General features: G+C 39.2%; 1 protein-coding gene across 7 annotated transcripts in view; it reads left to right on the top strand.

The window, feature by feature from the left end:
* atp2b3b (ATPase plasma membrane Ca2+ transporting 3b) overlaps positions 1-21,084 on the top strand; it is a 62,911-nt gene that overhangs the window by 29,043 nt on the left and 12,784 nt on the right. For 3 of the 7 annotated variants that reach the window (XM_077546661.1, XM_077546669.1, XM_077546651.1), the window contains 13 exons: positions 106-215; positions 336-470; positions 2,973-3,079; positions 3,199-3,274; positions 6,552-6,710; positions 6,779-6,958; positions 8,948-9,035; positions 9,119-9,225; positions 10,669-10,860; positions 10,948-11,161; positions 13,750-13,961; positions 17,495-17,602; positions 17,736-17,918. In XM_077546661.1, the coding sequence (XP_077402787.1) occupies positions 106-215; positions 336-470; positions 2,973-3,079; positions 3,199-3,274; positions 6,552-6,710; positions 6,779-6,958; positions 8,948-9,035; positions 9,119-9,225; positions 10,669-10,860; positions 10,948-11,161; positions 13,750-13,961; positions 17,495-17,602; positions 17,736-17,918 (1,871 nt within the window). Of the gene's footprint in view, positions 1-105; positions 216-335; positions 471-2,972; positions 3,080-3,198; positions 3,275-6,551; positions 6,711-6,778; positions 6,959-8,947; positions 9,036-9,118; positions 9,226-10,668; positions 10,861-10,947; positions 11,162-13,749; positions 13,962-17,494; positions 17,603-17,735; positions 17,919-20,620; positions 20,781-21,015; positions 21,073-21,084 lie in introns of all 7 variants that reach the window. The other 4 variants (XM_077546685.1, XM_077546677.1, XM_077546702.1 and 1 more) reach the window with 3 other exon arrangements.

Below are 21,084 nucleotides of genomic sequence, written 5' to 3'. Positions count from 1 at the left end.
CCATCCACTCAGCACCATCACGCAGATGTCCTGCAAGGATATATTGTGGTCATCTATCGCCATGCATTTCGAGTTATTGGGATGTTTTCATTTGTCGTTGCCTAGGTGACGTGCACCACCGCTTGATCCCAGACCCTGGGCAGATTAACTCCCGGACGTTGGACCTGTTAGTCAATGCTATTTCAATCAACAGTGCCTACACCTCCAAGATCTTAGTGAGTCATATACTGATGTCATTGTTTTGCAAGAAAAAAAAAAAAACTTGCTCTTTCCATTCCAATGTCTTGAAACATTGAAACATTTCATTTGCCTGTCTGCCAATCCTCCGTTTTCAGCCACCGGATGTGGAGGGAGGTCTGGCAAAGCAGGTGGGCAACAAGACGGAGTGCGGCCTGCTGGGATTTGTATTAGACCTACAACAAGACTATACTCCCGTCAGAGAACAGATGCCCGAGGAGAGACTGTACAAAGTAGGGATGACTATTTCGAACACAGCATCTATCTTTACCGGCTTACATAGCAGAAATGCCATGGTCATGATCGTTGGATTTCTTGCTGGAAGTGACTCACAACTGTGAATAAGAATTGGAATGATGTCAGCTTTGTGACTCACAATGCACCTTGCAGAGATATTGTGTGGGATCAACAGTAGTTATTTGAAACTAGTTGTCTCTTCAGATATCATGGAAATTCCAGGGTCAAACTGTCACCATCATAAAAACATCGCAATTACATTATTATTATTTTTTTTAAATAATCTCTGATTTCCTCTTATTGGGTTTACAAGATATAAAGTAATTTAGGTTGGAAGGGCCAGGATGCCTTTTTTCACGCTAGTTTCATTGGTCAGAAGTGGCTTTGATTTTGAACAGGACGATTTTGAACAATATTGAAATATATTCATGCTTCAATTGGGTCGCTCTTCTCCTTCATTTGATATGGAAAAAAACTTTCCTCTGATTGAAAGTGCTTGCCTTGTGACCATCACGTCTTCATTATGTTGGCCTCTTTGAAATTTAATCGTCCGTCAACGGAAATGTGGCCGGCCGTGGTGCACTCCTTTATGGCAACTGACATAAAGTTTTAGCTCTGAACAAGACACAGATTCAATGTCGCCGACAGCAACCTTTAATATTGATGAATGATGACAAATGTGTGATGTAAAAGAAATTGGTGATTCAGGTGCAACAAAATTGGACATACAGTTAATATAAAATGTCTATACACCCCGGTTCAAATGCCATGTTTTTATGACATTATACAAAATGTAAAAATATAGTAAATCGTTTACAGGATAGAGGATAAGCAGTACAGTGAATGGTGGATGCTACATACAATACCTGTTTTGGATAATTTAGCAGAGCAGAGTAAAACGTCTCTGCACACTAAATAATATCTATCCCACTTTTATTAACTTGCAGAGTATTAAAGGTCTCATATTATTCAACTTTTCAACATACTAAAATAGTTCTCAAATGTGTAGAAGACATGTCTGTGACATGCATTCGCCAAAATTGACTTTGGATCTAATATTTTTGCTGTCCCTAAATCAGCCCAAAAAACGCTCTGTTCAAAACAGCCTGTTTTAGGGGTGTGACACTTTTATGTAAATAGCTGCACCAGGCCACGCCTAGGCCACACCCTTCTCTCTGAAGGGGCAGTGATTTGGGCCATGGTAGCCATGTGCTAATGTTGTGAATGGAAATGACTGGCCATGGCAGCAGAAGAAAAGAAAAATACAAACATGTCTTTTACACATTTGATAGCTATTTTATTATGTGGAAACGTGGCATAACGTTTTACTATAAGAAAAAGTAGCATAACGTTACTACAGAGGCTATGTTGTAGCATTAGTTTGTAAATGTTTAGGCAATGGTTATTATGCCGTGATCGGCAAATCTCCCGCGAAAGTTATTTTGCCGTGAATGTCTCCAAATTGCCGTGAATGCTTGTAGACATTTACAAGCTGTTATGAATAACACAAATGTGCACATTTAGGCCACTGCGCAGTCGCAACGTGCAAGCTGTCTCGTCCGGACCACTTAGCGGCCGGTTAGCATCACAAAGTCATGTCAACTAGGTGGCGAGTTGCCAGTCACGGCAAATTAACCACCGCGGATTGTATCTTGACAAAATACGCAACCGCTTCTTATTATCCAGCCACCGCTTTATCATATCTGACCTCTTGTAACCAAACAACCTCCACACGACAAATGTAGCTCCCACGTTAGGCACTAAAAATACACTAGTAATATGGTAGAAGGTGCACATCTCTTATTAGAAAGGATAGGAAGGAAGGCTAAATCAAAAATGTTAAACTTACATCTTTCCCGTTTGCAGTCGTGTCACACTGTTGGGACCGATACATTATGTTTAAACGTGTTGCAAATCCAGCCTTTTGTCAGATTAGACAGAGAATTTCTGAACACCATAAAATGGTAGTGTTTAGGCTGGCACAAGGCAACACATAAATCGCAAATCATCCTCGTAGCTGACACCATAATAAAATTCTCTCAAATAAGGCCATGAATGGCTTCTCTAAATCTGTTACCAATGTCGTTAAAGCGCCCTGGTTTATGTTCCTCCTTGTCACTGCTCTCACTGTTTTTCCATCTCAATTAATCAAGATCTTAAGATCTGTGACTTTGCAGCTCCCGTTAAATGTTTTTTTCTTCTTTACATCCTATTGAAAATTGTGATGTTTAAGCCTGTCGAATATGTGACATTTTCAGATTTACTTTTATTTTTATGACTGTTGTTATGTATGGCTTAGTTTCTTAACATGCTCTGAATTGCCTTTTGAACATGTTAGCATAGTGTAGCGATTGTTCATAAATCATGTGTCGCAAACACTTGGGTGGAAACTGCTCACAGGAAACACTCACACATGATCATGTTTTGCTAAATTTTTTTGAGGTTTTGGTGTCACTTTGTTTCGCTTTGAATAATAATAATTCTTCATTTACTCGCAGGTGTATACCTTTAACTCAGTGCGTAAATCCATGAGCACAGTGATAAAGCTGCCAGATGGTTCCTTCCGTCTCTACAGCAAGGGGGCCTCTGAGATCATGCTGAAAAAGTGAGTGTAAGGGAAGAGAAGAGGTCAGACCAGGAAATATGTGATTGTGGTTCCTATTTGTCTATAAGCGCATACGTTCGATCCTCTGTGCTACAGTTTAGCATTCTTTCTCTCCCCAGGTGTTCTTACATCCTCGAAGCCAATGGAGAATGTCGTAGTTTCCGCCCACGGGACAGAGATGAGATGGTCAAACAGGTGAATGATGTTATGGGATATTACGCTGGCCCTTCTGTCGCATGCAAATGCAGAGTAAGGCTTTCATTACCAGGACACAGCTAGTACATTTAAAGACCTGTAAAGGTATTTCATGGATTTGTTTCTCTATACATTAAATATATTTAAGGATAAGAACAAGGATAAAAAGGATAACAATTTACAATTGAATTGCTGCGTTATAATTGAATTGCTGCGCTATATGGTTCTTATTTCCGTGCCCAGTGCTGGTGTAGCGCGAGATGCAGTCTAAATCTGCATGGAGGTGAGCTCGACTGAGTTTTTCCAGATGCATACAGTTTGGCACAGTTAAGAATGTGTATTTTTGCGCTGTTGTGGGAGTGAACACAGCTGACTTGATTCACCACTAATTCATTCACTACCAGCCTGGTAAAAATGGATCTTTGACGTCTATGGCCGTCTTTGGCAGTGAATGTGCTAATCAAAGCGGCTCGTCGGCTTCTCTCATTCCATTTCAAATTGTTGCGTGAGAAGTGCGGTCACTTGCGGAAGAAGAAACTCATTTGCTGGTGTCCATGCAGGAGGTGGAATTGTGCAAAGTATGTTTATAAGGAACGGCAAGCAGACCTCCACAAGCGAATGATGAAAAGGAGGCCAGGGCAATCACAGATCTGCACTGGGCAGTGTGCACTTGGAAACCGCCTTCCACCTGTATCATTCGTGTCCATGTGTGTGGATTTTGACTTGGAGGCTAGCTTCGAACAGGCACGTATTTGATTGAATGCATTCAGCGAACAAATCTACATCCGTTGAAAGTTGGGAGATGTTCTCCATTTTTCAAAATGTTGGAGCCTCATTTTATATACTGCACGTGGTGTCATGTTTTCATTTACTCAAATTTGGCAGACAACACTCTTCTCTGTACTTTGTCAACTTTACATGAAATTTGTTGTCACTTTAACAGGGTCTTTAACTCATTCACTGCCATTGACGGCTATAGACGTCAAAAATTCATTTTTTCTATTAGTTTAACATTTTTTTCCACTTTTGTTAACAAGAGTATGAAAACCTAGATTTTTTTTCTATTGTATTAGAACAGATATAAAATCTGTGATTAATCGTGAGTTAACTAGTAAAGTCATGCGATTAATTCCGATTAAAAATTGAAATCGCCCGACGCCCCTAATTTTTGATAATCTTTTCCTTATGATTTTTTAAAAATAAAAAATATATATTATTAATTTGTAAACGTAATTAATTGCATGACTTCACTAGTTAACTCACGATTAATCACAAATTTTATATCTGTTCTAAATGTCCCCCCAAAAAATTTGGTTTTCATACTCTTGTTAACAAAAATGGAAAAATATGTTATACTAAGAAGAAATAGTTTAAATGAATTTTTGACGTCTATAGCCGTCATTGGCAGTGAATGAGTTCAGTTTTTGCCCGTATAGCAACTTTTTCCTAAGATTTAGTGACTTTTTATATCAATTACTTTTCAAAAAAGCAATGAGCAACAAATCAAGATTGGACGCCCTGAGATTCCCTCCAGAGCAGGATATGTTCACTCCTCCGCACCCAGAATGCAAATGAACCGTGTTTGCAGAAATACACCACTGGCTTATCCGTCCTAACACTGCAGCTCTGCTTACCTTTTAGCTTTGACATGATAGTACTTCCATGTAACAGTCGATTTGAAAATGTCAGATCTTTGCCTGTCCTTATGGGTGGAGAAATTCAGTGTGTTTGTGTGCGTGTGTGTGTGTGTGGGGCGGGTGTGGGCGGGTGGGCTGGTTATGTAAACTAGTATCACATCACTGTGTGCGGCAGTGGGGCTGAAATTTAGATCAGTTTTCTCGTAGACAATTTCAGAAAGAGGCAGATAATAAAAAGGTTAATTTGGTTGTTTAATTTCACACTTGATGGAAGGGCAGAGACCAAATACAAGCAATTAACATTTTTCCATAATAGCGCTCCTTTAAAGCTTATGTGACTTTATCTTAACCACAAACAACATCACCTAATAACCCTTTTCCCTGCCGTATCTTTTGAATAACATAAAATATTACAAACCCTATTTTCATATTTGCAAGCGTCCCGATATGATAAACACAGCTTAGCATGAAGGCAACCTGATATAGTACATTAACTCATTCACTGCCATTGACGGCTATAGACGTCAAAAATTAATTTGAACTATTTCTAATAGTTTAACTTTCGTTTAACTAGAAGAAAATTATTGTACATTTAGAACAGATATAAAATTTGTGATTAATCGTGAGTTAACTATTGAAGTCATGCGATTAATTACAATTACAAATTTTAATTGCCTGACGCCCATGATTTTTAACAATCTTTTCTTTATTAAAAAAAAAATCTAGGTTTTCATACTCTTGTTAACAAAAGTGGAAAAAATGTTAAACTAATAGAAATTCTTAAAATGAATTTTTGACGTTTATAGCCGTCAATGGCAGTGAATGAGTTAATAGTCTATAATCAGTGGTAGCAGTATATCATGTTTATTCTTTTTTCCCACCCTTGTGAAGAAACAAGGAAAGTCGTCAGGACTCAAAATTCACTGTCACTATAAGGATTATGAGATAATAGAGACAAACTCGGTCCTGCATGTTTTGGATGTGTCCCTTCTTTCAACACACCTGATTCAATTGATCAGCTCATCGGCAAGTTGTGCATAAATCTGATAACGATCCTATTTAGTGGAATCATGCTAGTTATACCTAAAATAAAAAGCGTAAACTGACATCAAATCACAGTTACAATCACACCGAACCAAACTCACGTGACATGACTTGATGTGTGTAAATTGTCACCCGTCAGCATATACCCGCTTTGTTACACTTGCAGCACAATTGCTAGATCAGTCAAAAGCGTTCACCAGCTCCAGCAACAGCTGAGATTGTGCAGCAGTGTGAGCAAGTCCTCCCTTGACTGACAGGCGGGCTGACCTGCCTCACGGCGACCTCAGCTTACGCCATGAGAAAAAGAGCTCTTGTCCTTACACAACTGTATTCCAGCTCACTTATTCTGTTTGCATTGTGGCAGCTTCATGCCACGCCAGCTCTTCGTCATATTGTCTTCCTCTGCTGTCCGAGCTTGTCCGGGGAAGGGGGCTTTCCCTCTCAGCGTTGTCAGAAAGAATACCAGCAAAAATGCTCAAAAGCTCACCAGACATTAATAGTTTTTCATGGATATTTTTTGTGTAATGAGAAATTCTAAATTGAATTGGTACCATTTTCTTCCGGGCTGCATCTTTTCTGATGATTTTACTGCACAGGTGATCGAGCCAATGGCATGTGAGGGCCTGAGGACCATCTGCATTGCGTATCGTGACCTGCCCTCCAATCCAGAGCCCGACTGGGAAAATGAAGCAGAAATCGTGACAGAGTTGACCTGTGTCACTGTGGTTGGGATTGAGGATCCAGTACGACCTGAGGTAGGCGTGTGCCATTATGGAGTAGATGAATGAAAGTCAATCTCATCATGTTTCTGTGTGTTCCCAAGGTACCCGATGCCATCCGCAAGTGTCAGCGTGCGGGCATCACTGTGCGGATGGTGACTGGTGATAACATTAACACAGCCAGGGCTATTGCTGCCAAATGTGGAATCATCCACCCTGGGGATGACTTTATCTGTCTCGAGGGCAAAGACTTCAACCGACGAATCAGGAACGAGAAAGGAGAGGTGAGTTGGGGTCTCTTGAGTGCACTCATTCATGCGCACTTTTTTTCTACCGTGGGCCAAATTAAAAATGCCATTAATAAGTTGCATGTTTCCTTGGACGTATCGTATTGAGAAGCCTTTTCATCAAATACCACTGATGACAGTAGTGATTCTAATTCAATCTATTATTATTGTTCTCAAACTGTCTTGTGAAGGAGGCAAACGGTGATGCATTTTAACTCATTCACTGCCACTGACGGCTATAGACGTCAAAAATTCATTTGAACTATTTCTAATAGTTTAACATTTTTCCCACTTTTGTTAACAAGAGTATGAATACCTAGATTTTTTTTTATTGTATTAGAACAGATATCAAATTTGTGATTAATCGTGAGTTAACTAGTGCAGTCATGCGATTGACGCCCCTAATTTTTAATAATCTTTTCTTTAAAAAAATAAATTAATAAATGATTATTAAAAAAATAAATAAAGAAAATATTATTGAAAATTAGGGGCATCAGGTGATGAAAATTTGTAATCGCAATTAATCGCATGACTTCACTAGTTAACTCTCAATTAATCACAAATTTTATATTCCTTCTAAATGTACAAAAAAACATTTCTACTCTCTACTACATGAATTGAACTGCTGTCATTTGGGGACATTGATAAATACAGTTGTGTGTCACCTGCATCACCATGATAGTCAACATTGGCGTTCTGAAGCATTTGATCCAAAGGTAACATATACAGACTGAACATCAGGGGTCCAAGGCCTGAGCCTTGAGGGACCTCAAATGTAATTGCCATTCGATCAGATTCAAAACTTTCTTTCCTCCAAGTAGGACCTGAACCATTTTATGTTCCATTTAGGTACACCTGAGTTTCCAGCATGTTCAACGGTATATTATGATCAATTAATTCAAATCCCGCACTGAGTTCCACTAAGACGTGCACCGATACCTTACCTGCATCAGTGTTCAATCTTAAACACTGTAAATTATCTGTCGGTGTAAATGTCACTAAACAGTTGTTTGCATGTATGTACCTTGTGATTGGGATACGTACAAACCTCTTGCCCAAAGTCAGCAGGGATAGGCTCGAGCACACCCGTGATGTGCATAGATGGGTTGATGTCCAAACTGTGCAGTTAGTACATTAGTACTTAAATACATTATATATTATTAGCTGAACTAATTATTCAACTAGTCGACAACCTCCTTGTCCCAAAATATCCTGGAATCTGCCCGTCAAACGAGTGATTAACAATTATAATTTGAACTACATTAAGAGAACTTGGCTCCTGAAAAAAAAACACCCCCCCACAGTTGCTATCAGGGGTGGTAATCTTTGAATGTCTCACGATTCGATTCAATTCCGATTTTTGGGCCTGCGATTTGATTCAGAATCGATTGTGGATTAAGAACGATTTTTTTATCCACACTGCAAAAAAACAACTTTTATTGAAATAACTTGATTGTGACTTTTTCCTTCTACTCTCTAATGTGGCTACAACTTAACAGTGTATTAGACCGCGTGGAACCACACTGCCCCTCAGTGGACAAACCGGGTACAACATGAACAGCGCTCCAAATAAAGGCACACACAGACAAAGGCAAGACAGTATAAAAAATGTTTTAATAAAATTGATTTTGGGACATTTAAAATCGATTCTGAATCGTACTAAATGAGAAACGCGATTCTTATGAGAATCGATTTTTTGGCACACCCCTAGTTGCTATGAAATAGCAACATTCCCCTAAGCCTATATTTCTATTAGCTAAGTGCACTGCTTAATGGGATGAAGAGCTTCTCATCACGACAGTGGACCTGCACTTTTCCATACACTGTCAATCGTACACAAGTTGCTGTGTATGTTTTAACACCGCCATATAGTATGCTTGATGGTTGATTTGCTCACGCCTGCAAACTGGCTTCTTGGAATCTTCTAAAAACCAGTGAAACAAGTGACCAATGTTAACTAAAGTCACCATTTCTATTTGCCTGCAGATTGAACAGGAGCGAATTGATAAAATCTGGCCCAAACTGCGCGTGTTGGCTCGCTCTTCACCAACAGACAAACATACCCTTGTCAAAGGTGAGTTTTGAGTTGATCAACCCAAAGACACACTTACATTCACGCATGGACACTTACCTCCAGTCTCTCTGTTCTCCCGGTAGGCATCATTGACAGTACCGTTATCGAACAGAGGCAGGTGGTTGCAGTGACAGGTGATGGAACCAATGACGGACCAGCTTTGAAGAAGGCTGATGTTGGCTTTGCTATGGTAACTATTACTATTGATTTCATTCTTCTCCTTCTAATTCTGCTATTCATTAAGGATGGCCATTTTAAACATTTATGGCACAATTTAATTTAGATTAAGTTTGAGTTCTATGTAACTACTTTAACAATCATTTTTTTCCTTTTGATATAGGGTTGTCAGGCAATTAATTTTTAAAATCATATTTAATCTCATGAATTCAATAGTTAACTCTATATCTGTTCTAAATGTACAATAAAATGTACAATACAAGTTTTCATACTCTTGTTAACATAAAAGTGGAAAAAATGTTAAACTAATAGAAATATGGCTGCACCTTTTAGTCATTGATACAGTAATTTAATAATAATTCATAAAATTGAGGTAAAATTAAAACGATGTACTGTACTGTAAAAAAACAAGTGTGATATTGATTTGTGTTGAGGTCATTATTCTGCCACTAGATGACATAATTGCATTTGTAAGATGTTGGTGACAGCTCAGTGCATTTTTCTTTTCTTAAGAGCTATCTAATCTTTAACATGAAGTGGCTTGTGAAATTCTGCACATTTTAAAATTTTTAAAATACAACTTGACCCCAGTCTCAACAAATATATGAATTGTTATTAAAGGTGGAGTCTTTAGTTTTGTCCGTTTGTGTTTGTAAACAACCAATTCAAAACTGACTCCTCCCATGGCTCAACCCCTCCAGCGAAATGCCCCCCGCTCTGTGATTGGCTGGAGGGGTACAAACGTACCTCTCATGGCAAAACACAACAAAATGGCAAAATACAGGCTGGGGTGGTGATGGTGGATGATGACAAAATACCACCACACATTAACAGAAGCCGAGAGGTGTTGATTTAGAAGGATTTCATGTGTATACATCCAGTGTTTAAGAAGTGTTTATTTCTGAGTGAAAATTAAAGACCTCACCTTTAAATTTATTACTGCAAAATTTTGACGTGGACGTTTCTGCTGCGCTGCGACTGGAATTCCTTCAGTACAAGCTTTGCAATGAAGGGGTGGTCATCAATAGCAAGTTAAAAAAATGAGTGGCGTTAAAGGAACTCAAAATGAACGCACTAATTTTGACACCCCTAATATCAAAATATCTACAACTATTATAAACAAAATTCGACAAATATGCTGCTTCATGAAATAATATATCTTGTATATTGAACACGCAAAGGCAAATGATACGTTAAATGAAACTTTTTTTCATTAGAAGGACGTGTTTTGAATATTCACGTCAAAAAGCAGTTTAGCCTCAGCCGCCCCTTTATAAATAATACATGTTGAAAATTTTAGTCACAGTAGCGTGCACTTGTCCTGGACCACATCTTTTACTCATGCCAACTGCTAAGACTTGGAGGGGAACAACACAGCATTGAGGCAGTAACTCTCCAGAATGATTAGAATGCTTGAACGCTCCCATGACTCATGCCGTGACGCAACCTCTGCCAGGGCATCGCCGGGACAGACGTGGCGAAAGAGGCCTCTGACATCATCTTGACTGACGACAACTTCAGCAGCATCGTCAAGGCGGTGATGTGGGGACGAAACGTCTACGACAGCATTTCCAAGTTCCTGCAGTTCCAGCTCACCGTGAACGTCGTGGCCGTCATCGTGGCCTTCACCGGCGCCTGCATCACTCAGGTGCACTGAATTGGCCTCATATCCAATGAACGGACTGGATGTGTTTGTTGACCATTTTTGTGATCGGATGGCGTCATCCCTTTGCAGGACTCTCCTCTGAAGGCCGTGCAGATGCTGTGGGTGAACCTCATCATGGACACGTTTGCCTCTTTGGCTCTGGCCACCGAGCCACCCACAGAGGCCCTGTTGCTACGGAAACCCTACGGTCGCAACAACCCGCTCATTTCCCTCACCATGATGAAAAATATCCTGGGCCATGGAGTGTACCAACTGGTCATCATCTTCACCCTGCTTTTCATTGGTGCGCACACACGTACAAAAACTACAAAGGAAGTGTATTATCAGATGCAGTGCTTAATGCATTTATTAGACCAGCTGTCATGAAGAGAACTTTTAGGGCTTTAATGTGTACTCTTTGAATTGCACTGAGCTCTTGATGTTTCCCCATTTTGAGCAGGAATGAGACATTTCAAACTCAATTTTAAATTTAGATTAATTTTAGCTTAACTTTAACTTTGTTCTGTAAAGTCAATACATTGAATTTGTTATTGAAATAATAATGTGCTATATTATTTTCTCTTTGTAAAATAGTAAATTTGAAGTCAGTAATGATTATATTTCAAGCATTAAGTGTCAGGTTCTGTCAGGAACGTGGTGGTGTAGGACCCAAATGCAGGGAAGCAGAGGCGAGAAGGCAGAGGTTGAGTCTAAAAAGGGTTTCTTTACTTAAACAAAAACAAGGAGGCAAAACAAGGCAAGGTACAAAGAAACAAAAACAGGCTTGGCAAAACGTTGAGGATCAAGAGGCAAGACATGGAGCAAAAGCAACTAACAGCAACTAACAAACACACAACGGACCAACAACAGCTGAATCAAAAAGAGGGGACTAATGCTGCATTCGCGGATGGTCGGAAGTCAGACTTCTGGACGGGAACGCCCCCTTGAACTCGGGAAAAAAAAAGTACCCCGACTTCACAGATGGACTCAAATGTGACGTCACTCTACAATCGCATACTTTGGAAACGCAGACCGTGAATGGTAAAACTTAATTTACTCCAGTATAAAACTAGATAGCTTTCTTCATTCATAAATATTCTATATAACTTCACGTAACACAGCGTACGGACGTGACAGTATGCCGCTATCTCCCTGCATGAAATTATACGGTGAACTACTGAACTGTATGGAATGCTTATGAAATAAGATAAAAACAATAAATGAAGCAAAATTGCGAGAAGGCAAGTTAGCTGGAGGTCAAAATTAGTTTTGAGGACCAAAATAAAAAGCAATTAATATCCGCCATTTTGGTTTACTTTCAGGTCAAAGTAAGTGTCCTTGTAACGCTTTCAGGTCGGAACTGGGGGGAAAAAATTACTCAGATATATCCGACTTCCAACCATCCCCGAATGCAGCATAAATACACACTAATTACACAACAAGGGACACCTGGACAAGGCACACATGGCTGGGGGAACTGATTGACTGGGAGAGTAGACAAGATCGCAATTAACGACAAAGGGAGACAAGGAAAACACAACAAAACTGACCACAATGGAAACAAAAGCAAACAAAAAAACAACCCTAAACATGACATTAAGAATATAATTTCTGTTACAGAACTTCTAAATATTAGTAAAAATAATAAATAAATAAATAATCAAATGATTATGGTTCTTACAAATGTTAATTTTGCACCATTTTACCATAAACCTTACATTGGGTTATAGTCAGGGATGGACTGGCCATCTGGCATTTAGGGCAGATGCCCGGTAGGCTGACATCTTTTCAGCCTGATGTGGTGATATTTCATTATCATTTTCCTCCATTTTACACCAAAAGACTGCCCCACAATTTAGAAGGGCAGCCCATTAATCCATTTACAAAATAGACAGCAAACTGAACCAATCAATATCAGTGGCAGAGCTCCATGGTCTTAATTCCATTTTTTATAAGAACCTGCCTTTAAAATACAACTGATTCTTACAGTCAATGTCAATTATATCCTTTTTTTTTTTTTTTTTTTTTACACAATAGCAAGCAAACATCATGGCTGAGAAATCATTGGTTATTATACCATCCACAGTCATGGTTTCATGACATAAAATGCACTAATATCCAGAACCTTGCTCAACACATTCATAATACAAGCAGGAACAAGCCTAAGTAAAAAGCAGCGTTAAGAATTGTGAGAAATTAGGAGATTTTTTTTTTGTCTGAAAGGTTCTGAATGAACCCATGCCCATGTTTTAGTCCTCATTGCTCGCAATATTATACTAACAGTAACGACCAAAAGGCTGTATATTCTTTTTTCTCTTAAAATGCAGAAGAAGGTCTAATCTGTCCAAAATGGTTTCTACTCTTACATTTGGCTGCCCACTCACACAGGGGGGCGGCTCAGCCTAGCCCATGTGAAAATGTGTGACCTGAGGATCTTAACTGGTTTCAACTAGATAAGTGCGCCAGAATGCAGATATATGGGAAGACGTCAATCCAGGACAGGTCACAGTGACACAACGGCCTAGCTCTAGTCACCGAATTAAGAGGCGTAATCTAGCATGTCACTGTGCTTTTTAGATATTATTTGAATGAATGGGCCTTTAATCGCAAAACGGCCTTGGCTCTGATTGGCTGTTAGCTAGCCAATGCATGAGATAGAAGTACACTATAATGAAAGCAACGGCATCCATTATCTAGTAATATATGTCTTATGAGTGTCTTGAGCAAGGTTATGTGCATTTTATTTCGTGTAACCCTGACTTTGGATGGTATGACAAATAATGGCTTCTCAGTTCCAGTTCTTTTTTTTGCATCCTGGCGCTGCTCTTGTGTTCATCCTAGAGAACTCAACAGGCTACTCACCTCTTCTTCTCTTCCCTCACCTGCTTTCAGGCGAGCGCATATTCAACATCGACAGCGGCCGCAACGCTCCACTCCACTCGCCTCCATCCGAGCACTACACCATCATCTTCAACACTTTTGTCCTCATGCAGCTGTTCAATGAGATCAACGCACGTAAGATCCACGGGGAGAGAAACGTCTTTGATGGCATATTTGCCAACCCCATCTTCTGCTCCATTGTCCTGGGGACCTTCGCAGTACAGGTAAGACGAAGGGCCCCCTTTTTTTGGGATGCACGTCTTCTCATTTAAAATGATTATTCCATTGGAGGTTTGTTAGAAGATGAGAGATGCCCTCAAGGAGAATATTGAGATCATTTAAATCAGGGGTCAGCAACCATTCCTGTCAAGAGAGGCATTTTAGGCCAAATAAATAAGCTAAAATGTTTCTTGAGCTGCAAAAGATTTGAAGATTGTGATGAAGGAAACAGTGTGTTAGTGTTAATGTAATGTACTGATGGCCCAAGAGCTAATTCGAATTGCACAACAACACAAAAATATGCAGCATCCAATACCTTGATTTATTTTCTTCTACGTTTCGTCTTTAGTTTTGGGATATTTTTTTTGTGTCCAATTTTTCATACTTTCTTTTTCATACATTTCTGCCTTTCTGTTAAATTTCTGACATTTCTGGCTATTTTTTGCAAAATTTTGGACATATTTTCATTTCATTTTTTGCCTCTGGCTTTCCTTTTTTGGACATTTTATTTTTTCCTGCCTTTTTTGCCATAAAATTTCTAACATTTTTGGCAATTTTGTGGACATCCATCAATCCATTTTCTTAACCGCTTTTCCTCACAAGGGTCGTGGGGGCGCTGGAGCCTATCCCAGCTGTTTTCGGGCAGTAGGACATTTGATAATAATTATTTGACTTTGTTATTTTGTTTCTGGACATTTTATAGTTACTTTTTGAACATTTTCTTTTCTGCTTTTTTTCTCTTTAAAAAATGTTCTGCCTTTCTTTTGCTTTTGAACATTTTAGGTTACTTCTTGAACGTTTTCTTTTCTCACATTTTTATTAAATTCTCTGACATTTTTGGCAATTTCATGGTAAATTTTTGCTTTACCTCTTCCCTTTTGGACATTTTAGGTTATTCTTTAAAACGTTTTCATCTTTTTTTGACAACTTAAAAAAGTCTGACATTTTTGGGGAATAATGTATTTAATTATGCTTTTTTTATATATATATATAAATCATGAATTCATTTGAAGAATAGTTTATCTAAAAAATACAAATAAATATGTTAAAAAAACTATTACTTTACTTTACTTATAAATTTGGGGGGAGATCCACAAGATGCCACAGGAGAGGCACTAAAGAGCCACACTTGGCTCCAGAGCCGCAGTTTGCAGGCCCCTTTTTTAAATAGTTGCATTAGACTGGAGCCAAGATTCAAGAACCTCAAAACTGTGAGGCACACAGTCTTATAGTCATTCATCCATTACAAAACATCCAATTAAAACACAGCTACACATATCAACACTAGTGTCCCAAAACCCACATCGAAGGAAAAAGTACAGGGATAATTAGCGAGAAAACAATCAGACAAAGTCTGAACGCATCCATTTTAAGCACCCATTTAAGTTACCATTCAGTGGCCATTAAAAGGCTAACTCAGATTTGTCATAGGCGTGTAAGCAGTTTCACATCAACCTTAATGTTGGCTTAGTGTGCATGGTGAAAAAAAAACAAATGTTGCAAAGTGCACCATAATGACAAGTTTGCTTATCAATAAATCATACTGAGGAACACAGCCAATCAGCATGCATTATTTAAAAAGGTTTGAGGACCTCTGTCTTATGTGTTTCAGCCAAATTAAATAGAGAGGGAAAGTACCACAGAGGAATGTTATGAGTACACAGAAAAGAGCAGACAAAGCGCTCCAGTGCTTATTGGTTCTCCAGGGGAAACAAGAGCTGAGAGAGAGAGAGAGGAGGGAGGTGGTGGTGGTGGTGATTTCGGGTATGACAGAGTAGCGACTAGCGGGATTTTGAGGGAAATGTCAGCGTTGTGGACAGAAGGATTCCTTGAGAAACGGATGCAGCTCTTTGTAGAACGTTATCAGGATCTAATTGAGAGGACGCTTTGCTCTCAAAAAGATTGTGTCTCTCTGACATGCCTTTTGGAAGTCTGCTTGTCACTGCAGCAATGCTAAGAATATAGTTGTCGGACATCAATTGATGCAGTTTAAGGTCATATCAGAGCATAGTGACCTCCTCATTAGGAGACATTGGACAGCTTTTGGCAAGGTTCACTACTGTTTTCAATTTTCTCCATTTGTCTTTGTTACATACTGAAATTAACATCAAAATGTAACTATGAGACAAGCTGCTTGTGCCCAACACAAAAATGTGTCATAATATTAACTGCTGATGAGAATAAAAAATGCAATGCACTGTGAATAACACTGCTCGAGTGAAAATGACTTAATGTGACAAGACAGATTCTTGTCTCCTCATTCAGGCAGAGAGCAACATTTGAATTTACACAAATTTATTCTCAAATATGAAATAAAACAAATCATGTAACATAACGCTGTATGTTTAGCACCAATTCAAAGATGTTTAACAGAAGTTTTGCCTTTTGGAAGGGTTGCAGCTTGTTACATCTGGTGTAAAAAAAAACAAAAAAACAGTTTTTGATCTAAAAAACAAAAAAACATTTTGCCTATAGTCAAATATGGTGATGGAAGTGTGATGGCCTGGGGCTGCTTTACTTTTTCAGGGTCTGCATTACCTGGTGTGATAAATGGAACAATGAATTATCCTGTCTCCCCGAAAGCCTTGTAGTTAATTTCCTCAAGCAGGACATGGACCAAAAAACATACATGCAAAGCCAAGTAAACGTTGTGACTTAAATCTAGGGGTGCCAGGCTATTAAAATTTTTAATCATAATTAATCGCATTGATTCAATAGTTAACTCACGATTAATCACACATTTTATATCTGTTCTAAATGCACAACAAAATATATTTTTCCCAAGCTGTCATACTCTTGTTAACATAAAAGTGGAAACAATTTTGAACTAAAAGAAATAGGGCTGCATCTTTTAGTCATTGACACAGTAATTTCATAATAATTGATGAAATCGAGTTAAAATTAAAAAGATGTACTGTACTGTACTGTAAGAAACAAGTGTGATATTGATTTGTGTTGACTGACGTCATTTTCCCTGCCACTACTGTAGTTGGCATAATTGCATTCATATTAAGAGCAATCTAATCTTTAACATGAAGTAACTTGTGAAATTCTGCACATTTTTAAAATTGTAATACAACTTGAACCCAGTCTCCACAAATATATGTATTATTATAACATTTATTGTTACTGCTAATTTTTGACGTGGATGTGTCTGCTGCGTTGTGACTGGAATTCCCCCAGTACAGGCTTGCCAAGTAAGGGGCGGTCATTAAAAAAAAAAATTGTGGCTTATAATTAACACACAAATTTTTACACCTCTACTTAAATCCAATTGTGATGCCACGTTAGACCCTCCAATATAACTGAACTAAAACAAATCTGCGACGAAGAGTGGGCCAAAATCCTTCACACTGGCAGTTATCGCTAATTAGTGAGTTCACTTACAAGGTTCAATCATCTGACAATTTAGAAACTGAATTGTATATTTAGCTGGGTTTCTTTATGTGCTATTAGCGCTAATGCAACAGTGCAGCGTGTTGCGGTCATACAGTCAAGTCCTCATTTGTGTGTGGGTGTGTGCCTCTCTCTGCTGCAGATTGTGATTGTGCAATGGGGAGGGAAGCCATTCAGCTGTGCGCCACTCAACATCGAGCAGTGGCTCTGGTGCCTGTTTGTGGGAGTTGGAGAGCTTCTGTGGGGTCAGGTAAGCACCTCTTCAGCATGTTGAGTCGAAACATGCTTGCTAAGTGCGAGCTGTTGATGTGGATTTTTGCCATCCTACACTAATATGGGATGGCATTGTCACATAGTGAAAATGTAACAAACTTGACATCCAGGTGATCGCCACTGTCCCGACGGAGCGGCTGCCGTGCCTAAAGGAAGCGGGTCTCGGGCTGGAGCCCAGCGAAGAGGAAGGGGAGGAGCTTGCGGAGGATGAAGAGGAGATTGACTGTGCTGAGAGGGAACTGCGTCGTGGACAGATCCTCTGGTTCCGAGGCCTCAACCGCATACAGACACAGGTACTGTATGCTTGATGAGACTGGAATCCAAAAGCCAACATTTGGTGCCTCTCTGTTGTTTGTTCGCTCTGTGCTGTGAGTTTTCCCTCTAACATGTGCTTCTCTTCAACACAGCCGACATTATGTTCTTCTCGGACTTTCATTATGATTTCCCTGCAATTTAAAAGTGGTGGTTTGTAAGACGGACTGCAGTGTGTGTGAGTGTGTGTCTGCGTGCGTGTGTGAAACAAAAGTATTCACGCTCTGTACTCAAGCAGAAGCAAAGCTACTCTACTTGTAAAAACAAAACAAAAAAACAATGGTAAAAGTGAAAGTGTTGATTCATACAAAAAAAATAAAAGTAGACTGAAATATGCTTAAGTACAAAAGTAAAAAGTACAAATATTGACACACACAAAAAACTTCTCCGCACACAAAATAGTTTCCCTCTTTAATTAACTTACATAGTGCTTGTGCTGAGAAGAAATATGTCACATGTTGTTTGATTGCTAGCTAGCGTGTACACATAGCTTTGCTAATATTTCAATGCTTAAAAATATTCTCAAAATGCTTCTCCGAATCTGTTGCCGTTGTTAATGTTTCTTGGTTCATATTCCTTATGAAACCAACAGGGTATTTAACGACTAAAGAATTTTTGTAGTTGACTATAATATGCTGAAAGTTGGGTAAAAAGTCGATCAATCAATAACATAATTGACATTTTTCAGCCCAATACAGCCCCAACCTTTTGTTCGGCACAGACCGGTTTCGCAATAAAAACATACTGTATTTCATTATAATTTATCACAACAAGGTTTGTGTGAACGCCACAACAAATGATGACAATTATACTGTAAATCACCATTACACTGAATGTAGTTATTTTATTTTACAAGTGTGAGCACGTTTTTTCTCTTTGAAGAGCTGGTCCGGTCTCATTTTGTGTTTAGTAGCATAGCGTGTTTAAGATGGGACACAGGTAGCAATTGTTACTGGAAATTATTGCACGTAACATTTTGGAAATGAAGATGGAGCTTCATTTCACACAGCTGCCCACGTTCCTCTCTGTCAGTCCCATGGCCCAGCTGGTATGAATATTTTAAGACTAACTGTGATCAGAATAGCCCAAGCTAACAAGACTAACCGACGTAACCGCTATTCTCATCATTCTCATCCAACCATCTTATTTTTATACCTTTACCTATACGAAGACTGTGTTGCCTTCTTGACTGTTCATTTCGCTGCTCCACGGAACATTTATAGTCTGGCAACGGCAGCAGATGGGCGAGATGAAAGTGCCGATTAGAAGACGAGATTCCTAAAACGGGATTAGTTATTAGCCAACTTCAAATTTTAGACATTGATGCGGAGGAGTAGGGTCAACTAATAAATTCAACCGCTACCAAAAAGAAGTTGAGCTATTTACATCTTTTTTTTACATGGTGTCGTCATCTACAGAGTTTGAAGAGCATAACAAGCCTTTTTTTCTTCCTTTTTTAATTTTGACAACGTAAAGAGTACAAAATACATATAATTGTCTTTCAAATGCAGGGAGCAAAAGTGAAAAGTGGTCAGAAAAAGTAAAGTGTAAAGTACAGAACCCTGAAAAATGTCCACAAGTACAGTAGCAAATTACAGTGGTGCCTTGACATAAAAGTTTAACACGTTCTGCGACTAAGCTCGTAACTCAAATCACTCACATCTTAAATCAACTTTCCCCATTGAAACAAACAAACAGAAATGCCATTAGACTCAAGCAGAACTTACCCAACCAGCGACCACCACTTACAGTGCTTATTGATAGCACGCTCACTTGCAATTGTCATTTTCTTGGGAGACTTACCGAGGAAAAAAAGGTACCTCTTGAAATACGTGATGTGCAAAACAAATTATCTTTACGCTGGCACAACTGAGCAACGTGGATTCACGTGGATGTTGGGCAACAGTTTGTGAGCCAAACTAATATTTGTCCAGTGTTTGTAAACCAATTTGGTTGTCAACAAAGAGGTTCCACATTAATTGTTCCATTCTTTTCACTTCATTAAATAATAATAATCATCATCATCATCATGCTTGTATTGTTACCTGTACTGTGCACTTTGCGATTTTTTTTTATAAATGTAAAATGCACTATAAATGAAATTTATTATTATTATTATTATTATTATTATTATTATTATGGCTCATTTGCCTTTATTTTAATGTATGCTAACCCATAAAACAAAAACATTGCTGTATAATGATAATGTAATAATTGTAATTTATTGCTTGTGTTGGTCTAAAAAAATACATGGAAAAGAGGCCCTTTGAAAAAATTATTGCATATTAACTCATAATGTTGAGGTGAAAATAATGCAATGAAATAATGTTTCAAAATCGATCATCCCTACTTGCACTTCAAGTGATTGCTTGCGAAAAACGGCAGAAAATTGGCTCGTATCTCGAAAAACTTGCAAGTCGGGACACTCGTAAGGCACCACTCTTTTTGTAATTTATGTGCGCGTGTATGTGTGTGTGAGAGGGCGTTAGAAGCAGCAAAAAGGCATCAGCATAAACAGCAATGCTGACCAATGGTAGTGTTCTAGAGGAACAAACTCTGCTGAAGTGCTTGTGGAAAAGAGTGGGCAAAACACACACACAAACACCGAGAGGGTTCGGCACTCCTGCTGCAACTCCCCACCCTCGCCCTCACTGAGTGCCACTGTTTTATCTCTGTCCTGCAGATGGAGGTAGTGAGCACGTTCAAGCGAAGCGGCTCGTTTCAGGGAGCAGTGAGAAGGCGCTCCTCCGTGCTCAGTCAGCTGCACGACGTAAACACTATATCTACCCCCTCTCACGTAGCTCTCTCCACCGCAACAGCCAATACCAGCCCAGCCCCAGGGAGTGAGTCCGCCGAAAGCATGCACACACACTTTCCTTACACACACACACATACACACACACACACACACACACACACGAGCACACGCGCCCACACACACGCAAACATGCACGGCACGTGGACTTGCAGTATTTTACTGTCTCTGGTTGTGCCCCTCCCCCTCCAGCTCGCCCGCTGCTCATGCGTGTACAACGAATCCTCTATTCTTTTTTTTTTCTTATTCTCCCTTTCAAACAGCACCCGGTCCTGACCAGCTGTGCAATTCTGGTCTGATTTGGTCTGGTCCTAATCCAGGTCTGGTCCCAG

Source organism: Vanacampus margaritifer, chromosome 1 (genome assembly GCF_051991255.1).
Source record: "Vanacampus margaritifer isolate UIUO_Vmar chromosome 1, RoL_Vmar_1.0, whole genome shotgun sequence".
NCBI lineage: Eukaryota > Metazoa > Chordata > Actinopteri > Syngnathiformes > Syngnathidae > Vanacampus > Vanacampus margaritifer.
This window is presented reverse-complemented; position numbering and strand designations above follow the sequence as displayed.